The sequence below is a fragment of the Calidris pugnax genome, unplaced genomic scaffold, assembly GCF_001431845.1.
Source record: "Calidris pugnax isolate Ruff unplaced genomic scaffold, ASM143184v1 scaffold251, whole genome shotgun sequence".
NCBI lineage: Eukaryota > Metazoa > Chordata > Aves > Charadriiformes > Scolopacidae > Calidris > Calidris pugnax.
The window spans coordinates 1,249,090-1,268,559 of NW_015091133.1; the positions used below are offsets into that span (position 1 = coordinate 1,249,090).

A 19,470-nucleotide genomic window follows, 5' to 3' on the forward strand; every position below is an offset into this window, starting at 1 on the left:
CCAAAGTAGGAGCACGCTCTGAGTTTAAGAAAAGGACATGTCAGACTGAATCTTTTCCACAGGACATTAAATCCACCTCTGCAAATTATCATCATCCAGTTTTGCCTGCCAGTGATCTCACCAACAGGGAAACCCAAATCATTCTAAGCATCCTGTCTGTCACTCCATCCTTCCCATTTTCCCCCTCTTTTGTTTATCCCTTCCTTCCCCTGCTTTTTTCAACCAAATTCTCTTAAGAAAGATCTCAAATACATTAGGTTTGGAGAAGTTAAATATTTTCCTGAAAATCAGCGTCTGAGTAGTGAGGAAAAATCCACATTAGTTGCTCCACAGTAACTAATGAGCAAAACTTGAAAACAGCTACTCAGAGAAGACTAAAGATAAGACAATTACTTCTCCAGCAGAAGTAACTGATCACAATGTTTTCAGATAAGCACATTTGATTCACCGTGCATCCGAGACCGGTGTTTCTCCACTGCTCATTACAGAATTGATCCCAGTGAATTGCTAAAATGCCTACTTAAGTCAGAGTAACATTTGAAAATTGTGTCCTAAGAAGCAAGGTTTAAGACACCAAAATCATGAAATGCATTCATTTCATAATTCCTTGCTGTAAGTACTAGCAAACAAAGAGCCATCCATCAGGTTGTGGAACCCACCCATAACATCCTAAGTCTTCACGAAAAAGACCATATTCATGGCATGTCAGTGAAGCAAGAGAAATCTTTGTGTTTCAAAACCAGGAAACAATGATAAGGATTCTCTTGAGATTTTGAAAAACTGGACCAGACTTCTCCCTGGATTGCATTTCTTGCCAAAGAAGCCTCTTCCATCAATGTCAAGGTCATTTATCAGTATTAGTCACACTCCATCGTGCATGACATTCACTTCAAAATCATAGAATGGTCTGGGTTGGAAAGGACCCCTCCATTGTGCATGACATTCACTTCAAAATCACAGAATGGTTTGGGTTGGAAGGGACCTTAAAGATCATCCAGTCCCAACCCCCTGCCCTGGGCAGGGACACCTCCCACCAGACCAGGTTGCTCCAAGCCCCATCCAGCCTGGCCTTGAACCCCTCCAGGGATGGGGCAGCCACAGCTTCTCTGGGCAACCTCTTCCAGTGTCTCACCACCCTCACAGCAAAGAATTTCTTCCTGAGATCTCATCTAAATCTCCCCTCTTTCAGTTTAAAACCATTCCCCCTCATTCTATGGCTCCACTCACTGATCAAGAGTCCCTCCCCATCTCTCCTGTAGGCCCTTTAGGGTCTGGAAGGGGCTCTAAGGTCTCCCCAGAACCTTCTCTTCTCCAGGCTGAACAACCCCAGCTCTCTCAGCCTGTCTTCTAGCATCTTCATGGCCTCCCCTGGACTCCCTCCAACAGCTCCAGAAAATGCAACTGTTTCAGGAACAGACAAAATCTTGGGCTCCCTCCAACAGCTCCAAAAAATGCAACTGTTTCAGGAACAGACAAAATAAATCCACTTTTGGAAAGAAACCCGTAAGCTTTTGTTGGTTTTTTTTTCCTTTCCAGAGCACCTCCATCACGCTTTTGGAAAGAAACTGGTAAGCGTTTGGTTTTTTTTCCTTTCCAGAGCACCTCCATCACCACCTCTGATTTACCAGCCTAATTCTATAAATACACGGCAGTCTACAGAGATCAAAACTGGAAAATGAAAAAGCTCTTACTCGGAGCACTACCAGGGCACTGGCTTAACTTGATTAGTTATGATCTAGGTAAACGAGCTCTGTATGTAGGCCACCAAATGCTGGGAAACCCTTGAAGGAGATTACTGTGTTAACTACGGCTTCGGTGTTTTGCTGAATCAAGGCCGTGCTGAAGAATCAAATATAAAAGCTGACAGAAGTTCAACCCTGATTCTCAAGAGTTCAATGAATGTTGTTAAAGTTGCCCTTTCCACGAGCTGCTGCTCTGGTGTAAATGACAGATGACTTTACTGAACGAAAGGACAAACCTGCTAAATTAAATAACTATTTGTAAAAATGATTTAATCTAAAAACAATTCTAAATTATGGTTGATGATGCGTCTATATACTTAATATACCGTTATTTATACTTTTAATTATCCTTGCAGTGATCTAAAAATGACATAAAAATCAATGCATGCTCATTAGCTACTAAACTCTTGCCAAAATTTAAATAATATGGAACACTAAGAAGTGCAGTGCTTCCACAGCCCACAGCAAATTCATTTGGAAAAAAAAACCCTTTCTTTACAGAATCACTGCTTCCCTCTTAAAACAAACAACCACAGTCTTGTTCTGATGTCATTCATTATTCTTCCTCAATAGCTGGGAGTGTCAAGGGTGGGTTTTTGAGCAAATCTTCCCCAACTAGTTGCATGGTGTCCCAAACCAACAGGTATTAAATCTCTCAGAAGAGACAACAAAGGAAAGAAGGGAAATTTAACCCACTGGTGCCCTTGCAAGGAAATAAGCAAGAGAAATTGCAATAAACGAGTGGCCAACAACAGAAGCTCCATCTCCAAGCTTTAAACCTTAATTTTTTTTCACTACAGAGAGAAGAGGAAGGTTTATTTAAATGAACTTCTATACTTTCAAGTAGTCTTAAATACTCTCTCCTGTACAGCATTCTTATAGGAAAGTTACTGATATATAAACCTTATAATAAAGTTACATCTTGTACATATGCTTTAATATAGTATAATTATATATTCATTATAAATAAATTAACCATATTGTTATACAAATATGCATATTTCTATACATTAATATGAATAGATATAATAGTTGTATACACAAACACATGATCACTATTAACAGTTTTCTGTCTTTTTTGTGAGTAATGTATATTTTGAATGGGAAATCTATGCACTGGTCAAAAAGAAGTCATCTAGAAATCCACTACAAAAACAACTTAGCAGCTTTAACATACCTTATCTTACAAAATTTAAGTCCTTCTTGAACTTTCAATGTGTCACCACTTGAAAAGGACAAGTTATTTAATACTAAATAGAAAGGCTTATAATGAAAATTCAAATTTAACCTCACCAGAATACTGTCTGCCCCCACTGCCATAATATTTTTCAGAAGGGCTGACATAAGAAGTATCAAATGTTCTTGCAATATTTAAGGACCTTTTAAGTAAAATTATGCTATTTGCTCTAATGAATGCTTTCGTGTTTTAAAATAAATACTCACATGCAGTTTTCTCATTTCTAACTCCAATATGTAATATAGACTAAACAACTCATGCTAAAAGGCACATTAAGACAGTGAATTAAATGATTTTGTTTGAATCAGACAACTGCACATTAATTTCAATCACATTCATTTTATTTATGTATTTTAAATTATTTAACAACTTTTTTAATTATTTTGAACTGCCTAACTCAACCTGTAAAGTACAGGCCAAGTTCTTTCTTTTGCTTCGTACCAATCAACATTTTTATTAGACTCAACTGTCCTATATTAACTGAAATGTAACAACATTGGTTTGGCACAGTTATTAAAAAATGCTATTAGCACAAATAAAACCTGTGTATGGCCCACAGAATTAAATTCTTTTTTGGTAAGGGGCAAAAGCAGGAATTCAAACAACTTAGTATATTGTGTCAAGACAGACAAGGTTGTTCACAAGTAGGTTATTCCTCTAAAGCACAGAAAGCTATCCTGACGTAACCCAACTTTTTGCATGGAAACAAATCTTGAGATTTTAATCCTGTCTAGGAGTAACTTTGCCTTGGAGCATGTAATTCTCAATGTCCTTCTCCAGACTGAAGATTTTTGGGTGTTCACCAACTGCTTTTCTTCATTGCCTTCCCTCCTCCAGCTGGCTGCTGTGCAATCTCAAAAGCATTAATTTTAAGCTGTGAACCCTATCACCCATAAAATATTTTCATTCCACCGCAAAACAGCACCAACTCTGTGGGAGACAAAACAGAATCTCAGCTGCGAAAATCACTGAAATAAAGCTTAAACATCACGGGGAGGGATTAGCAGGTGTTCATCCATCCTACAACCTTTAAGTTGAAGATTCATAGTATCTAAAGAGAATTTATGAAAAGCTAAATCAAGGGACAACGTCTAAAGTTCCATGGGACACCTAGATGTGTGGGACCACAGACACTTGCAAAGGTACTAAACTTAACATTCCTGACAGCACTCACACCACGCACAGATGGTCAGTGAGTACAACTAAGACTTTATCATCTTTATTTAGGCTCAGCACCGGGCAAAAAAAAAAAAAAGGCTGCTCATAGAATGAAGAGAAAAAGGAATTTTAATTTAATTTTGCGGGAACTGACCTTGGATATAAAACCCCAAGCCTGCCAGGTACTTCCCAGGGTATGTCCTGCCAGAAAAACCACAGTGGTTAAGGTTCAGCAGCAGCAGCAGCTGTATGCACACAGCCAACCCATAACAGTAACTGCCTATGGAGAGAAATTCTTCCCTCATTCGTCTGCACGATGAAAAGTTTGTGGCAAAAGCTGAAGCTGTAAAAGCAGAAAACTGCAGAGAAATTTCATCAGTTATAATGAAGTTCTGCTTTAGAGCACCTGACTGAGGAATACAAGCTCATGAAGAAAACAGCTCCTGCTGGGCTTGTGATGCTCAAACATATATATATATAGACATAATAGGAAGGAAACACGGCAGACAGAATTCAACAGATTCACAGAATCTATGGTTGCAAGGGACCTTTGAGATGGAGTCCAACCACAACGCATCTCCTTGAAACTACTTTTTTAAAATTCCCTACGTCCGTTTTGCCCAGCTGGGTGCAAGAGCAGAGCTCACCCGCTAATTTGGAAGTTTTCCTTCCTCAATTTGGAAGTTCTTCGCCCCGTCCAGGCACTGCCTCGGGCCTGCTGGTGAGCATCCCCACCGTGCAGCAACCCGAGGTGCTCCCACTAAAAGGAGAAGCAAATTGCCCTCGTAAAAACTTCACAGCCAAGGCTTCAGAACATCCTTCTTCACTTTAACGGTTGGCTTTTGGTGGTTTTTTTTTTTAGGCTTTAAGCTGCAGTTTTGGAATGTCTTACTGCACCCCAGGTGGAAAGAATTCAAATTTTTTTTTTCTGTAAACAATAAAGATGAGATTGCTGTAGCCACTGCTGATCATTCACCATAGTGGAGGATGGCACTGCTGATGGTCATCACCATCTAGACCGACAACAATCCTACTGTGACTCTAGACTGCAGTTTTCTTGGATATGCCCCCAGCTCGGAATGAAGAGATAGCTTTGCCTACTCTTTAAAATAATTTTCTTCACCTTTAGCACCTCTTGATTCCTTCCTGGATACATCTTACTCTAAATTAGAACAGATGGCTTGTAATTTCCCTAATGTATGGCAATAGCTGTAGTCTACTGCGCTTGGGACAGATGCAGGGGACGCAGAGCAGCGGGCTATTGACCTGCTGCTAAAAGCCTGGCTGGTGGCATCTTACTTACCTACTTACTCAAATGTGAGCAGCAGCAGCACCACTGACCTAAACCACCTCCCTTCCCAGCATGTATCAACCAAGCCCTCAAACTCTGGGGCTACATTTTTTTTAAATTTTATTTTTTTTAACCTCCCAACACTTCAGGTACAGAGAAAAATAAGGGTCGGTGCCCTGGTAAATGGGAATAAGCCTCTTCTAATAACTCTCGTTTCCTGAAGGGCAGAAGTGCACAGTAGGGCTGTAGTAAAACGAAGTACTATGGAAAAGCTCTTTCATAGCAACTGCTGGCATCAATATATTTTATTTTTTTTAACCTCCTAACACTTCAGGTACAGAGAAAAATAAGGGTCGGTGCCCTGGTAAATGGGAATAAGCCTCTTCTAATAACTCTCGTTTCCTGAAGGGCAGAAGTGCACAGTAGGGCTGTAGTAAAACGAAGTACTATGGAAAAGCTCTTTCATAGCAACTGCTGGCATCAATATGGTCACCCTACAGTAAACACAAAGTAATTCCAGATAGCTCAGCCTTGAAAAATTCACACAATCCCTTCCTCAGCGGACTCTTCTTGTAACTGTTGTTTTCAACCCATAGGTTTTTCTCATCAGGGGCATTAGCAAAGATGTTCTCCTCTATATAGCCAACTGTTTTACAGAAATTGTGGGAAAAGCATCATTCAGACCATTTATCACCAAAGTTATGCTTGAGTGTTTTGATTTAATCAGAGTTAGGTTGATGGTGGGACTAGATGATCTTAAAGGTCCCTTCCAACCTAGACAATTCTCTGATTCTATCAATAGCATTACTCTCCTTTGGTGCCTTTACAACTCTTCATGAAACTGTAACCTTAATTTAAAAATCATCAAAATGAGATATTATATTGCAGAACATAAAACACACAGTGACAAATATCCTGTCACAAACACAAGGGCCCTTTACCTCAACAGGAAGTTTCCCTACGTGCAAATGCTACTTCCAGTATCTGAGAGATATCTAAGAGAAGACCCATCTCATCTGAAAAGGCATTTAATTGTAAAATACTTTTCCTAAAAATATCAAGTTCAATTTTTATAATTTAATTAAATGGTCTGATTTTACATTAGATTTTTCATTTCCAAGCCCTTAGAAACACTTGCATTTCCTAATTACTGAAAGAAGGCACGAGGAAGTTCAACATAAAGCATCTCATGAAATACACTCCATTTAATTTTCCTTCTAGAGCTTCTTAGGAGAAAGCAGCAGGGGGATGGTAAAGTGAGGTCCCAAAAGAGGGACAGATGAGCAAAAATTACCTTACAGACAAAGAATAGAGATTTGGGTGCTGAAGAATGAGGTTAAGAAATCAAATCAATTGTACAGGAGAATTAATTCTCCTGCTAGGGAATGAGGATCTTTTCAACTTGTTTTTTAATTTGGTGTCACAAGTAGTTTCCTTCTAACAATGATAAAAGTTTTTCACTGCTGGTGGAAATGACCTTAAAATTCCAGAGGTGCTGTCACTTCATTTTTCCTTTTACATTAGTGATTAATAGTAACTTTTGCTCTGGGAGTAAAGAGATACAGAGGAAAGACCCTTCATATTTCTCTCTATGATTTCAGTTCTATGTTTATCAAATTCCCTTCATTTTTAAAATGTGCTGGACTGTCTGAAGAGCAGCTTTGCTCCACATGGCTAAACATAGAAAAGTTTTTGCCTTTAATAAGGGCTTAAATAAATAATCCCAAATCCCAGTGGGCCTTGTTAAAGCAACATCATAAAAGTTTTTGCACTTCCTTATGAGTTTGGAAAAAAATTATATTGTCTGTATCAGTCAGAGCTCATGCTGACTAATGTGGCCTTAGGGAAGGGACTGTTGAAATGTACACGTCTTGCCATTAGAAACTGATTTATAGATGCAATAATGATAAATCAGAATAGGTTTATTAAGCAATGATTACTTTTAAAAAAAAAATAATTAGTACTTACAGCTGAAAACAGAAGATATGCAGAACTGATGCTTAAATGCTGTAAAGCTGGTGTGACCTGTTGGTCCTGTGCACTGTGAGGACACCAGGAGGTACTCGCATCGCTCGGTTTTAGGTACTCAGGGATCTGATTGATGAGCAGGGATGAGAGAGCTGATGAAGATACTGGTCCCAGCTGTTGACCCTGCCTGGACATCTGAACTGCTTATCACTCATTTCCTAAACTGTCACAGTTCACAGTGCGGTGTCTTTAAGCAATCCAAAATTGGCAGCAATTTACCTCCAACCATATGCTCTAAACCGCAGCGGTTGAGGACTCGACTGTCAAGTGGCTCAGATGCCTGTGCTGCAAAAGCAGGGCGAGCAGCTGGTACAGTAACCTCAGCTAAGACCCTGACTGACAAGCAAATTTGGCTTAAAAGAGACAATCTGACCAAGTTCCTCCTCTAGGCAGCGCAGGGAGAGCAGCAGAGAGGTGGTCTGCCCCATGGGCAGGCAGCAAACCCAGTGAGCAACTTGGTGTCCCCTTCCCTTGTTACTGGTGGTCACACCACAGTCCCCAGTTAAGGCTCTAACCACAAAGCAAGCGAGAACAGCATTAGGCACTATGTAGAAAACATCACCCCTAATCACATAGCTGATGCTCTGAGGGCTGGAACTCCTCTGCTGTGAGGACAGGCTGAGAGTTGGGGGTGTTGAGCCTGGAGAAGAGAAAGCTCCAGGAACATCTCAGAGCCCCTTCCAGTCCCTAAAGGGACTCCAGGAGAGATGCCAAAGGACTCTTGATCAGGGAGTGGAGCCATAGGACGAGGGGGAACAGTTTTAAACTGAAAGAGGAGAGATTTAGATCAGATATTAGGAAGAAATTCTTTCCTGTGAGGGTGGTGAGACCCTGGAACAGGTTGCCCAGAGAAGCTGTGGCTGTCCCATCTCTGGAGGGGTTAAAGACCAGGCTGGATGGGATTTTGAGCTTCCTGTTCTGGTGGGAGGTGTCCCTGCCCATGACAGGGGGTTGGAACTTGATGATCTTTAAGATCCCTTCCAACTCAGACCAATCTATGATTCTATGAGCTCATGGCTCACCTATCACTTATTAGGACAGAGCTGCCTGTTGAAACTTCTAGGCAAATGATGTGGGCTGTACTCACGTTAAATGCCAGTATCTACCCACCAGGTCTCTCCAGCTGCCTACCTCCCCACTGCTCATCCCCACCACCGTCAGATCAACCAGCAGCCTCAACACCCGAACCTAATACTGAGGGATGGTGTCTCTGATACCCTGTCCTAAAAGTATTGAAACAGGCGTGCATTCAGGGCCCTGGACTAGCAACTCATTGTAACACTTATTTCCTCAGCATAATCAACCAGGCAAGCGGTGAATAAAAATTGCTTAAAAAAGAAATCAAATGAAATTGAAGTTGAGTGACCCGATGATCAGTGATGGCACAGAACTGCTCTTGTCCTTCAGCTAAAGCCCCAGGTTCGCTGGCCACAGCATAAAGCACTTCCCTGGATGTTCTCATGCAGGTTATTCCTACCAGCTGTGCCACATGAAGATTTGCATATGCTCCATAAACCTTAATTTCCTTTTTAAAACCCATTACACCAAGCAGGAGGCCATTTCTGAAGTTGAAATGGATTTTCAGAACAATATAAAGATGAAAATGTTTTCTGGCCTCTGATTTTTAAACCTTTGGGTAAAACTAAATCACTTCCACAGTGCTGTTGATATTCCATATAGAAGCATTCACAAATACCAGGCACTCCAGAACATTATGCCTGAATCCAAAGGGAGAAGTTATCCTGCTGCACAAATAAAAGCTGTAATCACTGTTCACAGAAAGCTCTCAGCTTGCTCCTTTTTTTTTTTTTTTTTCTTCTGATGCACTGACTTCAGAAGAGAAGGAAATTCAGTATTTCAAGAGGTAATTACAGGAACCTGCAGCAAAGTAAGGAACACCACAAATCACAGAACTGGCTGATCCTAAGAATTTGCTGACAGCAAAATTTATTACTTCCACTCATCCACACCAAACTGTTGCCAAACAAAAGCCTAATTACTAAAATTAGAACTTCACATAGGCCATATATTCCCTTTCCCTCTGAAACCCTAATTTTCCTGGAACAGTTTATATTTCCCCTCATTTTCCTCTTCACTGATGCGACTGTGGCAAAATTTGTACAGATGCTCACTCTATGCAGGTATGACACAACACTGACAGTAAAACATCAGGTGTGGCTACAAGTCAAATTTAACAAGCAATTAAATCCTAAACAAACAAATAAACCCAGCAGTCAAGAACACAGCTTCCTTTCCTAAAAATAACCTTAATGTTCAATCAAAAACATAAACCGGCATAGCAACACGTCTGACATCGGTCACAAATGACCAAACTACCTGATTTTACTACATCCCACAGTCCACTTTGAAAGCTCAGAGCAGACTAATTGCCAGTCTGGAAGGATCAGCTTTCCACTCGCCCCTTTTCCCTGTCCTCAGCCAGTAGGTTGGAACAGGTCCACAGAAGGCCATGAAGATGATCAGAGGGATGAAGCACCAGGTGATCTTTAAGGTCCCTTCCAACTCTAACCATTCTAGGATTTTATGTGTCCTCCCACATCTGTCAGGTTTCCTCTGTTCATGGAAATACTCTTCCTCCCATGTCTATCAGGTTTCCTCTGTTCATGGAAATACTCTTCCAGAAATGACTCCTCCATCCTTCACAAAACTGTCCCTACTTTTAACATCTTGTCTCCTCAAAGCAAATTCCCAATCATTCTATAGCTTTCCCTTCCCATTATGGCAGAGATTTAACAGTGTGTGTATAATCCATGCTTATGTTGCCAGAACCTTCTGCAGAACTTACATAGGTGTCCAGAATCCTGCAGTCCTGCCACAGCCTGGCAACTGAGTTCTGGAAATAAGTGAGAGCAGAAGATACACAAAAAAAAAAAAAAAAAAAGGAAGAGAGAGGGGATTTAGATGGAAGGTTAAACCCAGGTTTAGCCAAGTTAAGTCAATGCTGGTTCAGGAGTTGATGTTACAGACAGACCAAAATGGAGCTTTGATGGAAGGAAACAAAGTAGGGATGGAAAGAGCGAGTCACAAACACCAGCTCAGTGAGAAGAGAAGCCCTTGAGTAGATGACCTCATCTAAACAGGAGATGCAACAGCTGAAAGACAGCTGCAGATAAAGTACTAGATGCAGAGCACACCGTAGGTAAAGAAATAATGTGACACAATAATTACTGAATTGTTGCAGAGCAGCCCAATCAAGACCATAGGTACCGGTGTGGCCCTCCATGCATATGCAAACTCATCACTGAAGAGGTTCCAGAAAGCAAAAGAGATATGGGGAAGGTGAACTTGGAAGTCTTTTGGCAGGTGAGTGATAGAGTCTGAAAACTGAAGAAGGCGGCATTTCCCAGCCAAAAAGCTCATCTCCCTGCAAGAACAGGCACTGTGTCGAAGCATCCCTTTTTGTAACTTTATCATGCTTCATCTTAAAAGCAATTCTGTTTCTTGACAACATTATTCCTAGAAGGCTCTGCAGGAACCTCACTGCTCTGATATTACCAAGCTTCCAATCTCCGGTCTATACTTTTTCACAATCAGCCACATCTGTATTTTCTCTCCAATTTCTGCTGAAGGCAATCAATGAACATTGCAGTTACCTGGTACCCACTGCTACACTAGGCTCTTGAAGCAATTTGCTGAGTTAGACTTGCATCAGACATAATTGGTGATGCAAATTGTCACCTGGACAATTGTATTAAATTCAATGGTCCTACACGTAAAGGAGAGCTGCAGAGGTGCTAAAAGTGTCTGCAGAATTGCTGTGTTTTGGGGCAAAAAGCAGCTCTTCTCAGCAACTGATTTCTTCTTGCAGTAGCCAAGCACAGTTTCATCAGTTTCAGAAAAACAATATATAGTTTTCAATAAAATCTCTCAATTCAGACAAGAGCTTTTATTTCCTATCATCGTGACACGCTTGAAAAATTAGAGGCCTTAATAATATTAGTGACATGCAGCCACTTCTGTTTGAAATACAACAGCTGAAGAGCACTTTGCAGCAACAATATGCAGCTGAAAACTGGAAGCAGAGAATATCGACACATAATTTTTTTAGGTATGAGTACAACCAGTAAAGTTCACATTTGGTAACGATATTAGATTCAAAAATGCACTAAATCATTAAATATGTGATGGCTCTTCTTAGAGCCCCTTCAATTCCTTTTTCAGAAGATGATTCTTTGCGCTACCAGCATTAATTTCAGCCTGTCAAAATCACGCTGGATTCCTTCTTATTTTTTTTTCCAAATAAAAATATTCCTCAACTTCTGGAGGAAGTTTAAAATCTGGAAAAAAATTTAGTGTACAACCTACTTAGAAACACTTCAGCAGTGTTCCCTGTAGGCCATAGAATTGTTTCCATCACAAAGTATCAACTTTGAACAAAAATGGCTATTTTATTGGACATTATATTGCTCAACCATACACAGAGGGAAAATGGCAATGTCAATCCAACAGCTCACTTCTGAGTAGACCCAATATTCCTACCTTCAGGAACCATTTGACTGAAATCCTAAAACTCTGCAGCAATTTTATTCCCTTTCACCTTTCCAGTCAGATCTCCTCCCCTTCTGCCTCAAACATTCATACCTACATAGGCATCACTTATTATGCCTATTAGTTATACAAATTATTTCATTTATAGCTTAAAGCCAGTATTCAGAGGAGACAGCACGAGAATTGCTTGTTCTGTTTATCCTCGATGCTACAGCGTTCAAAATAAGCAACCAACAGCAATATCTTATTGTTGCCACACACAAATGGAAATATCCTGAACAACTTCACAAATTAGCCTTCTTTGGTCTCAAGTCATATGCTCCCAATTTGTTTCAAGCCTTAGTGATTTAAAAAGTATTGCAAGTAAAATTAGCAGCCTAAATCATGTTGTTAATCTAAGTATTGTTAGTATCCACAGCCTGTCATGGAGAAATACAATAGAAACAACAAATGCTAATTAATTTAAAACAGCCCAAGATCCTACAATTCAGTAAATCAAGTTTTGAGGTTTAAGAAGTTCTTGTCAGCAGTCTGTCCAACAGGCTTTTATAAATTGGGGTTTTTTTTAAACTCCTGGCTCATTGTGGGATTCCTGCCTGCTCAAATGGATCCTCTCATTTAAAAAGCATTATAGGAGTGGAGTACATTGAGTTCCCAAGTGAACCCACCAGTCTTTATAAGTCTATGAGAAACAAACTGTAAGTCTCTAAGTGGAAAGCTGCTATAATTTGACCTACGATTATAAAATTATCCTCAATGGATCATCACTGTCACATCTAGACTACCTGGCTTTCAAAAAAGCAGTGCTACAAGAAAAGCAAAATGAATACACTAGAGACATATACGTGTCTAGTAAGACTTGAATAGATGTGACATTGCTGTCCCTCCAGCAAACCAGCCAGGAAATCTAGCTTCTAAATGTAATCAGCAAGAACACCGCATGCCGCAACCACAGCCTAAAGTTTGGCATTTCTTCCATTCTTATGATCCTATAAAAGTGGAATTAACTACCTGGCAATGAACTTCTTTCAGCCTATACACTTTAAATGAGTTTTGGATAGTCTTGCTGCTTTTAATTCACAATTTTTTCCCATTCAATTTGACATCTCTCTCATTGCCAATCCCAAGACTCCCAAAAGAGCTGAGCTACAGCAGGATGAACCAGAAAGACACGAGAACCACCAAAATTGTGCTTACCCGGATTACAGTGTTTCACAAATAAATATGAAGAACAATATGGAAAAAAACATACAAGCCTGAATTGCATTTTTTGTTCTACCATACTACAGAATCCCAAATCCTTATTCAAAAGCATTTTAAATGTTTTAGGAGATCTTAATAGCATATTTATCTATTTTTTCTAGAAAACTAGTACGTAAGAAGTAGCCATGCAATAGTACTTACAGTCAATTTCTTATTTTTATATTGCCAATTAGTGTGTATTTAATTATTATAGTATTTGACACCTCTATGGCAAAGTACAACAGCAGCACCCTGCAGGATGAGTAGTGACACATCAGCATCTTTCACGCTACACAAGAAGAATTTGGGATTCAAATCCACTTAAAAAACACCCACAAAACCAGTCAGAACCCTAGCTCTTCTGACTTCAATGCCACACTTCAAAAGATGAGCAAAAAAGGCAATCTAAGCAACAAGCTCGGTTGGAATGATAACTCCAGCAAAATTTTTGAGCAAAACACAAGACACCTTATTTGGTAGGAAAAAGGTTTATTCCATGCAAAAAAGGCAATCTAAGCAACAAGCTCAGTTGGAATGATAACTCCAGCAAAATTTTGAGCAAAATACAAGAGACCTTATTTGGTAGGAAAAAGGTTTATTCCAACATTTTTCTCTACTTCAGTTAATACTTCTAAGACTATTTAAAATTGGAAAGATTAGATACCAAAAATATTACAGCTCCCAAGAGCTGGAAAGCTATAATAGACCTGTATTTAGGAACAAGAATGAAGTTCTTAAGTAACAGCCACAAAAGGATACTGTGCATGGCAGGTCTGGTTTCAATAAACAAGAAAGTCGGGATATTTCTCCTGAATATTGCACTTAAAAGTTGCATACATCTTTTCCTAGAGGTGGGAAAGGACGTTACCAGTACTGAAGAACAGTGCTTTCTTCTGGAGAATGATCTCTAGCTAAAAATAATAGTTTTCAGATGGAGCTTTCATCTCTTCCTCCAAGCTTCAGCCCAAGCATTCAAAGTTCAGGAGGTCTCCAGCTTCTACATGTCTATCAAACTCTGAAAAGCACTTTTTTCCCCTCCTGTCCCAAAACTCTGTTATCAGACTGAGTCTTTCAAAAGCTTTGCCTGACTGCTCAGTCAGCTCTTTTAATGCAACCCACCTCACCTGTGGTGTCAGCTCTCTGAACTTCACACCATGAAAGAATTCAAGAAGGGAACAGAAAAAAAACTCAGCTGAAACAAAACAGATTCTTCACACTCCATTTACAATCACACCCACTCATATAATCATTCCAGATATAGCACTAGAAGTTTATTATACTACAGAAATCACCTTAGAGAGAGCAAAGGACAGTGAAACATTGGTCACTCCTCACTAAATCAACTCTTGGTCTGTGCGCTCCCGTGTGGCTTCTACGGGCAAGAGTTACTGAAACACTCAGGAAAAGGCTTTCTGTTTCAGACATACAAAAAAAATCAGTGAAATAGGACACAGTTCAGTGCTTTTATGAGAGGTGAATTACTCTAGAGTCATACACAGAATGAAAACCATTCTTGGGACAAATAAACAACATTCTGGAATACATCAGTAACAGCTTCATAAACAGCTCACTATACATAGAATGTAATAAAAGCACCGAGACTCAAAACTTCCAGGTTTGCAGCCACAAACTCAATTTTCTAGCTTATTCTGTCCCTCCACAGCTAATAAAATGAACAATTTCTGGAAGTCATTTTTTCAGTTCTCAAATGATAAGCAGCAGATTCTTACACAGGAGAAGGCTTCTGCAAAAGCTGTAAACTATTCAGAGAGACTCTGGATGGATATGAGAAATAAAAAGCTATCAAGGACTTTTTTGACAAAGCTTTGCCTGGGACATTACTGTAAAGGGAAAAGTGTAATTTACCTCTAACTCAACTTTCACATATATTTTCTGAGATCAAGTTACAGTCGAATTGCCATGTAACCGTATTTTCAATTTTCTTCATACATTTTTACAATGCTTTCACTTCAGCAGCATTTACCATTATGACTCCCAGCAGTCAAGGTTGTTTGCATAAGGTGTTATTTGCCAAGAGCCTGTTACTCGAAAAGTAGACCTCTTCTGTCTGCACAGCAACTTTGTAGGTGGAGAAAAGGAGCCTTGCTGAGAGAAAAGCAGAGGGAACCAACATAATCACATACACATCATCAATAAATATCTAAGTAAGAACAGAGCAAAAAACGCATGAGGTGGCCTTCTCCAATGGGACTCAGCTACACTCCTACCATGCTGTTTCCATAGGTGACAATAAGAAATGACAGCAAACAATTTCAACTAATTTGTTATAGAAGGATTATTCATAAAGCTGGAAACCTAACTGTAGGCAGACCCACCCAGAACTTGTGTAATCACAGAATGACACAGAATCATCTGGGTCCAGGTCATGAGCAGACCTCCTGCTGCCTGCTTCCGACACTCCAGGTCACGAGCAGACCTCCTGCTGCCTGCTTCCGACACAGGAGGTATCCTTGATTACTCCCCCCTTTCACAGGGAGCAGACCACGGGCTCTGAAACCTTTGGATGATTTCAAGGGCAGGCATGGGTACAGAAACAAGCAAGGTCACTATTTTAATTATTATCAGAACGTGGGCATCTAGCACATTTGGAACTTGCACTTTCAAGGAATCAGACACTTTGTTCAGAACTCTTGAAATAATATTTGAGATCTAAATGCAAACACGTTGCATTCAATAAGTTGCACTGGTTTTGATATTTTTGCTTCCTCTCTGTTTACATTCCTGTCCAATACAGAAAGACTTCAGACTTTTTCTCATTCTTTACTAGAAATACGAAAATGGGAAAACAATACTAAACCAACAGTTACTTTGGTTTCTGAACCTGAAAAAGAATCTCCTATTCTTTCCCTCCTCTTCTGTGCGTTTGTCCAGGGACTGCACAGGGAAAATGTCAATTACTGTCAGAAGAGAATTAAAACCTCAGTTGTGCCTTCTCCTCACTGCAGAATCCCACAGATAAATACAAAGCCATCTTCAGAAACAAGTGATTTGTAACAAGTCTGTCTGGGGAAAAGGAAAAAAATGAATATAATCTCACAGTAAAATTCTGCTGCTGAGAACCCTATTCAGGAAAAGCATTTATGAATGCCAGGTAAGTGATTAAGTAGATCTGACTTTTATCTCAATAACATGTCAAAGTAACTGAATGTGTGTTAAGGTAATTAAATCTTCTTGGTGATAAAGAACTGAAACTTGAAAAGCAAAGCTGGAAGTCACACTTCTGTAAGACTTAAAGAGTGGTAATAAGTGAAGTGTCTTTCATTTTAGAGCAGGTAGTGCTTCTTGCAGTATCTCACTTTCCAACAATAAGCAGTTTAAATGATAATACTTCAAGATGTATTTTGGCTCACTAAATATCATTTAGATCACAGAGGTTTTCCAGTGCCAAGTTCTGAACCTAATACATTAATAAAGGTATTTTTTTCTCTTACCTGAATAACATTAATAATGTAGCACGACCTTTTCTCTAAATATTACAAATCCACATTCTCTCCCTATGTCAGAGTTTATTTCAGCTATTCAATAGTGGATCTGTTTGAAAAAGAAAAAGGATACATTTGGCGACATTCAGAATAAACACTATGATGAGTCACATATTCTTGTAAGGTGTATATTTCTCCTATGAAAATATTTAAATTTGTAGGCACGTGTTTGTTTGTCTGTGGGAGACAACATTTCTGTTGTACTTTTATGAGGTTTTGGGCTATAAATTAGTTGTGTACTGAGTCAGGAGGGAGTGTCTTCTAAATTTTAAATACATTCATACCTCTTTAAATCTGTCACCTCGTTTCCAGGAGTTTAAAGGAAAAACAATAAAACCAATCCACTATTTAAGTCTGACCTATACAAAACCAATGCTTTCTTTTCTATTGCTGCTGAAACAAAAGCAGAAAATTATGCTAAAATCATAGTCCATCAGCTGCAAACACTGGAGTCTCTGCTCGATCAATATCCTCTTATCTTTGCTCTCCAACAGATAAAGGCTTTAACATGTTAGGCAGTGTATGTTTTTCATAATACATACTTCAAAGCTCGCTGAAATCAAATGTTTCCTTTGTGAGGGCTCCAGCAGTCTTGAACGTGTCCAGGAAGAACATTTATAAGGTATTGTACTCAACCACCTTCCTCACCTCTTCTTTCCCCTTCTCTCAGGGCCCTACTCCTTTTGGAAATAATGCCACCCCTGGGCTGGAAGCAAGTTTCACACAGAGACTAATTTGATAACTCAAGGAACTTCTGAATCATATCTAAAAAGGACTTTTCTTTTGAGAATCTGCCATAAGCTGAGAGTATGCTATACTGATATAGCATTATTCATATTATTCTGTCAGGCTACATGCACAAGGAATCTTTTAACAGGGACACTGTTAGATGCATTGTCTGTGTACACAGAGATGATAATTATGTTAATTATTGCAACCCACCAGACAACACCTCTAGTACTGAGATAACTTGGCTTAAGCAGACAAATTCCAGTCCCGTGAACAGCTCTGTATTTTCAAAACAAAGCACAATTTTAAGGCACAAAAAGGTCAAGACTGAAGCTGGAACAGGTAGGTATGATTTGCTAAACTAGTAACTACCCACCTCTACCCTCTTGGTTCCAGCCGTACTAAAGAGATCCAACTCCTGTACTGTGGGAGTGCACAGAGGGTTACTGCCATAAGTAGCTCTCACTTGAGAGTTGAGATCAGATTTTCACACAAAACACAGAAATTGAAGACAAGAGGGAGATCTGGCTAAACTTAAGCATCATTTGGGTGTCAGTCCATCCCCTTATCTCCCCACAATTTTTCCTCCTCCCTGAATTACAGCACCTGGAGCTACGGCTGCAGAGCAGCACGTTCAGAGACATCTCTGAGATTCAGGGTTCCACCTCCTTCCAACAGAGCCAGAAAAACAACCAAGCTCTAGAAGTGCAGAGTGAGTTGACACAGGTGAAAAACAGATATATGAAAAAGCACATTACTCTGCTGTATAAGGGAGACAACTTCTATCTGTATTATATACCTAAGTTATCTCCACGTGTTTCTAGGAAGAACATAACTCTTTGGTCTACATTTTAACGTTACAGTGCAAAAATTTAACCACCAGATTCGATAAATGAAAAAGCACATTACTCTGCTGTACAAAGGAGACAACTTCTATCTGTATCATATACCTATGTTATCTCCGCCTGCCTCTAGAAACAACGTAACTCTTTGGTCTACATTTTAATGTTACAGTGCAAAAATTTAACCACCAGATTCTCTCTGGCTGTAACCGAAACCAAATACTATTCCTCTGGCATTTTACTGAAAATTAAAAGAAAAAAAATAATTAAAATTGTATGCAATTTCAAAGAGATGCACCTCTAACATTAACAGACCGTCCGAAGGACACAGGTGAAAAGATAAATGAAAAAGCACATTACTCTGCTGTACAAAGGAGACAACTTCTATCTGTATCATATACCTATGTTATCTCCGCCTGCCTCTAGAAACAACGTAACTCTTTGGTCTACATTTTAATGTTACAGTGCAAAAATTTAACCACCAGATTCTCTCTGGCTGTAACCGAAACCAAATACTATTCCTCTGGCATTTTACTAAAAATTAAAAGAAAAAAAAATAATTAAAATTGTATGCAATTTCAAAGAGATACACTTCTAACATTAACAGACCATCCGAAGAACCTCAAAGAAATATTGCTGTCCTGAAAAGTAAAACAAAACAACGATCAGAACCTGAGAAAAGGTGACACTTACTCCTTATTCCTGCTTTTAATGCATGGCTGGTAAAGGACTTTGACAGCATCCCAGGCCCCCACTGGTCCAGAGCTAGGCAGGAAAATATCTCCAAACAGTGTGAAAACACTGTGGGAGGATGAACTTCCTAAAGACTCCACGAGCAATGTGTCAGAATTTAGAAGCCAGATCTATAAATGAAGAAATAATTTCTTTTACTATAGATTACATCAATTTCAATTTTTTGCTTTCCTTTGATCCTAAAGCCACATTCTTACAAAGTTTCTAACCAAGTGTTAATGGACATAAATCGACATTTTATTATTCGGTGCAGCCTGCACACACAGCCTCTAGTGGAGAAAAATGGGTTAATACAATATACTGATGCCTGATCTATCACAGTCACTCTTAAGATCATTATTTCTGTGAAGCTGCCTCTTTTTGTGGCTGCAGCACATTCCCTTTGATAGTAACAAAACAAAAAAAAGTCCTAAATCGTCTGTTTCAGTACCAAATG

At 39.4% G+C, this 19,470-nt stretch overlaps 1 protein-coding gene across 1 annotated transcript in view; it reads right to left on the reverse strand.

Annotated features, from left to right (window-relative positions):
- The window catches only part of UBE3D (ubiquitin protein ligase E3D), a 71,891-nt gene that overhangs the window by 34,509 nt on the left and 17,912 nt on the right, over window positions 1-19,470 (reverse strand). The window contains exon 7 of the mRNA XM_014958508.1: window positions 18,975-19,144. Coding sequence (XP_014813994.1) covers window positions 18,975-19,144 — 170 coding nt within the window. The remainder of the gene's footprint in view (window positions 1-18,974; window positions 19,145-19,470) is intronic.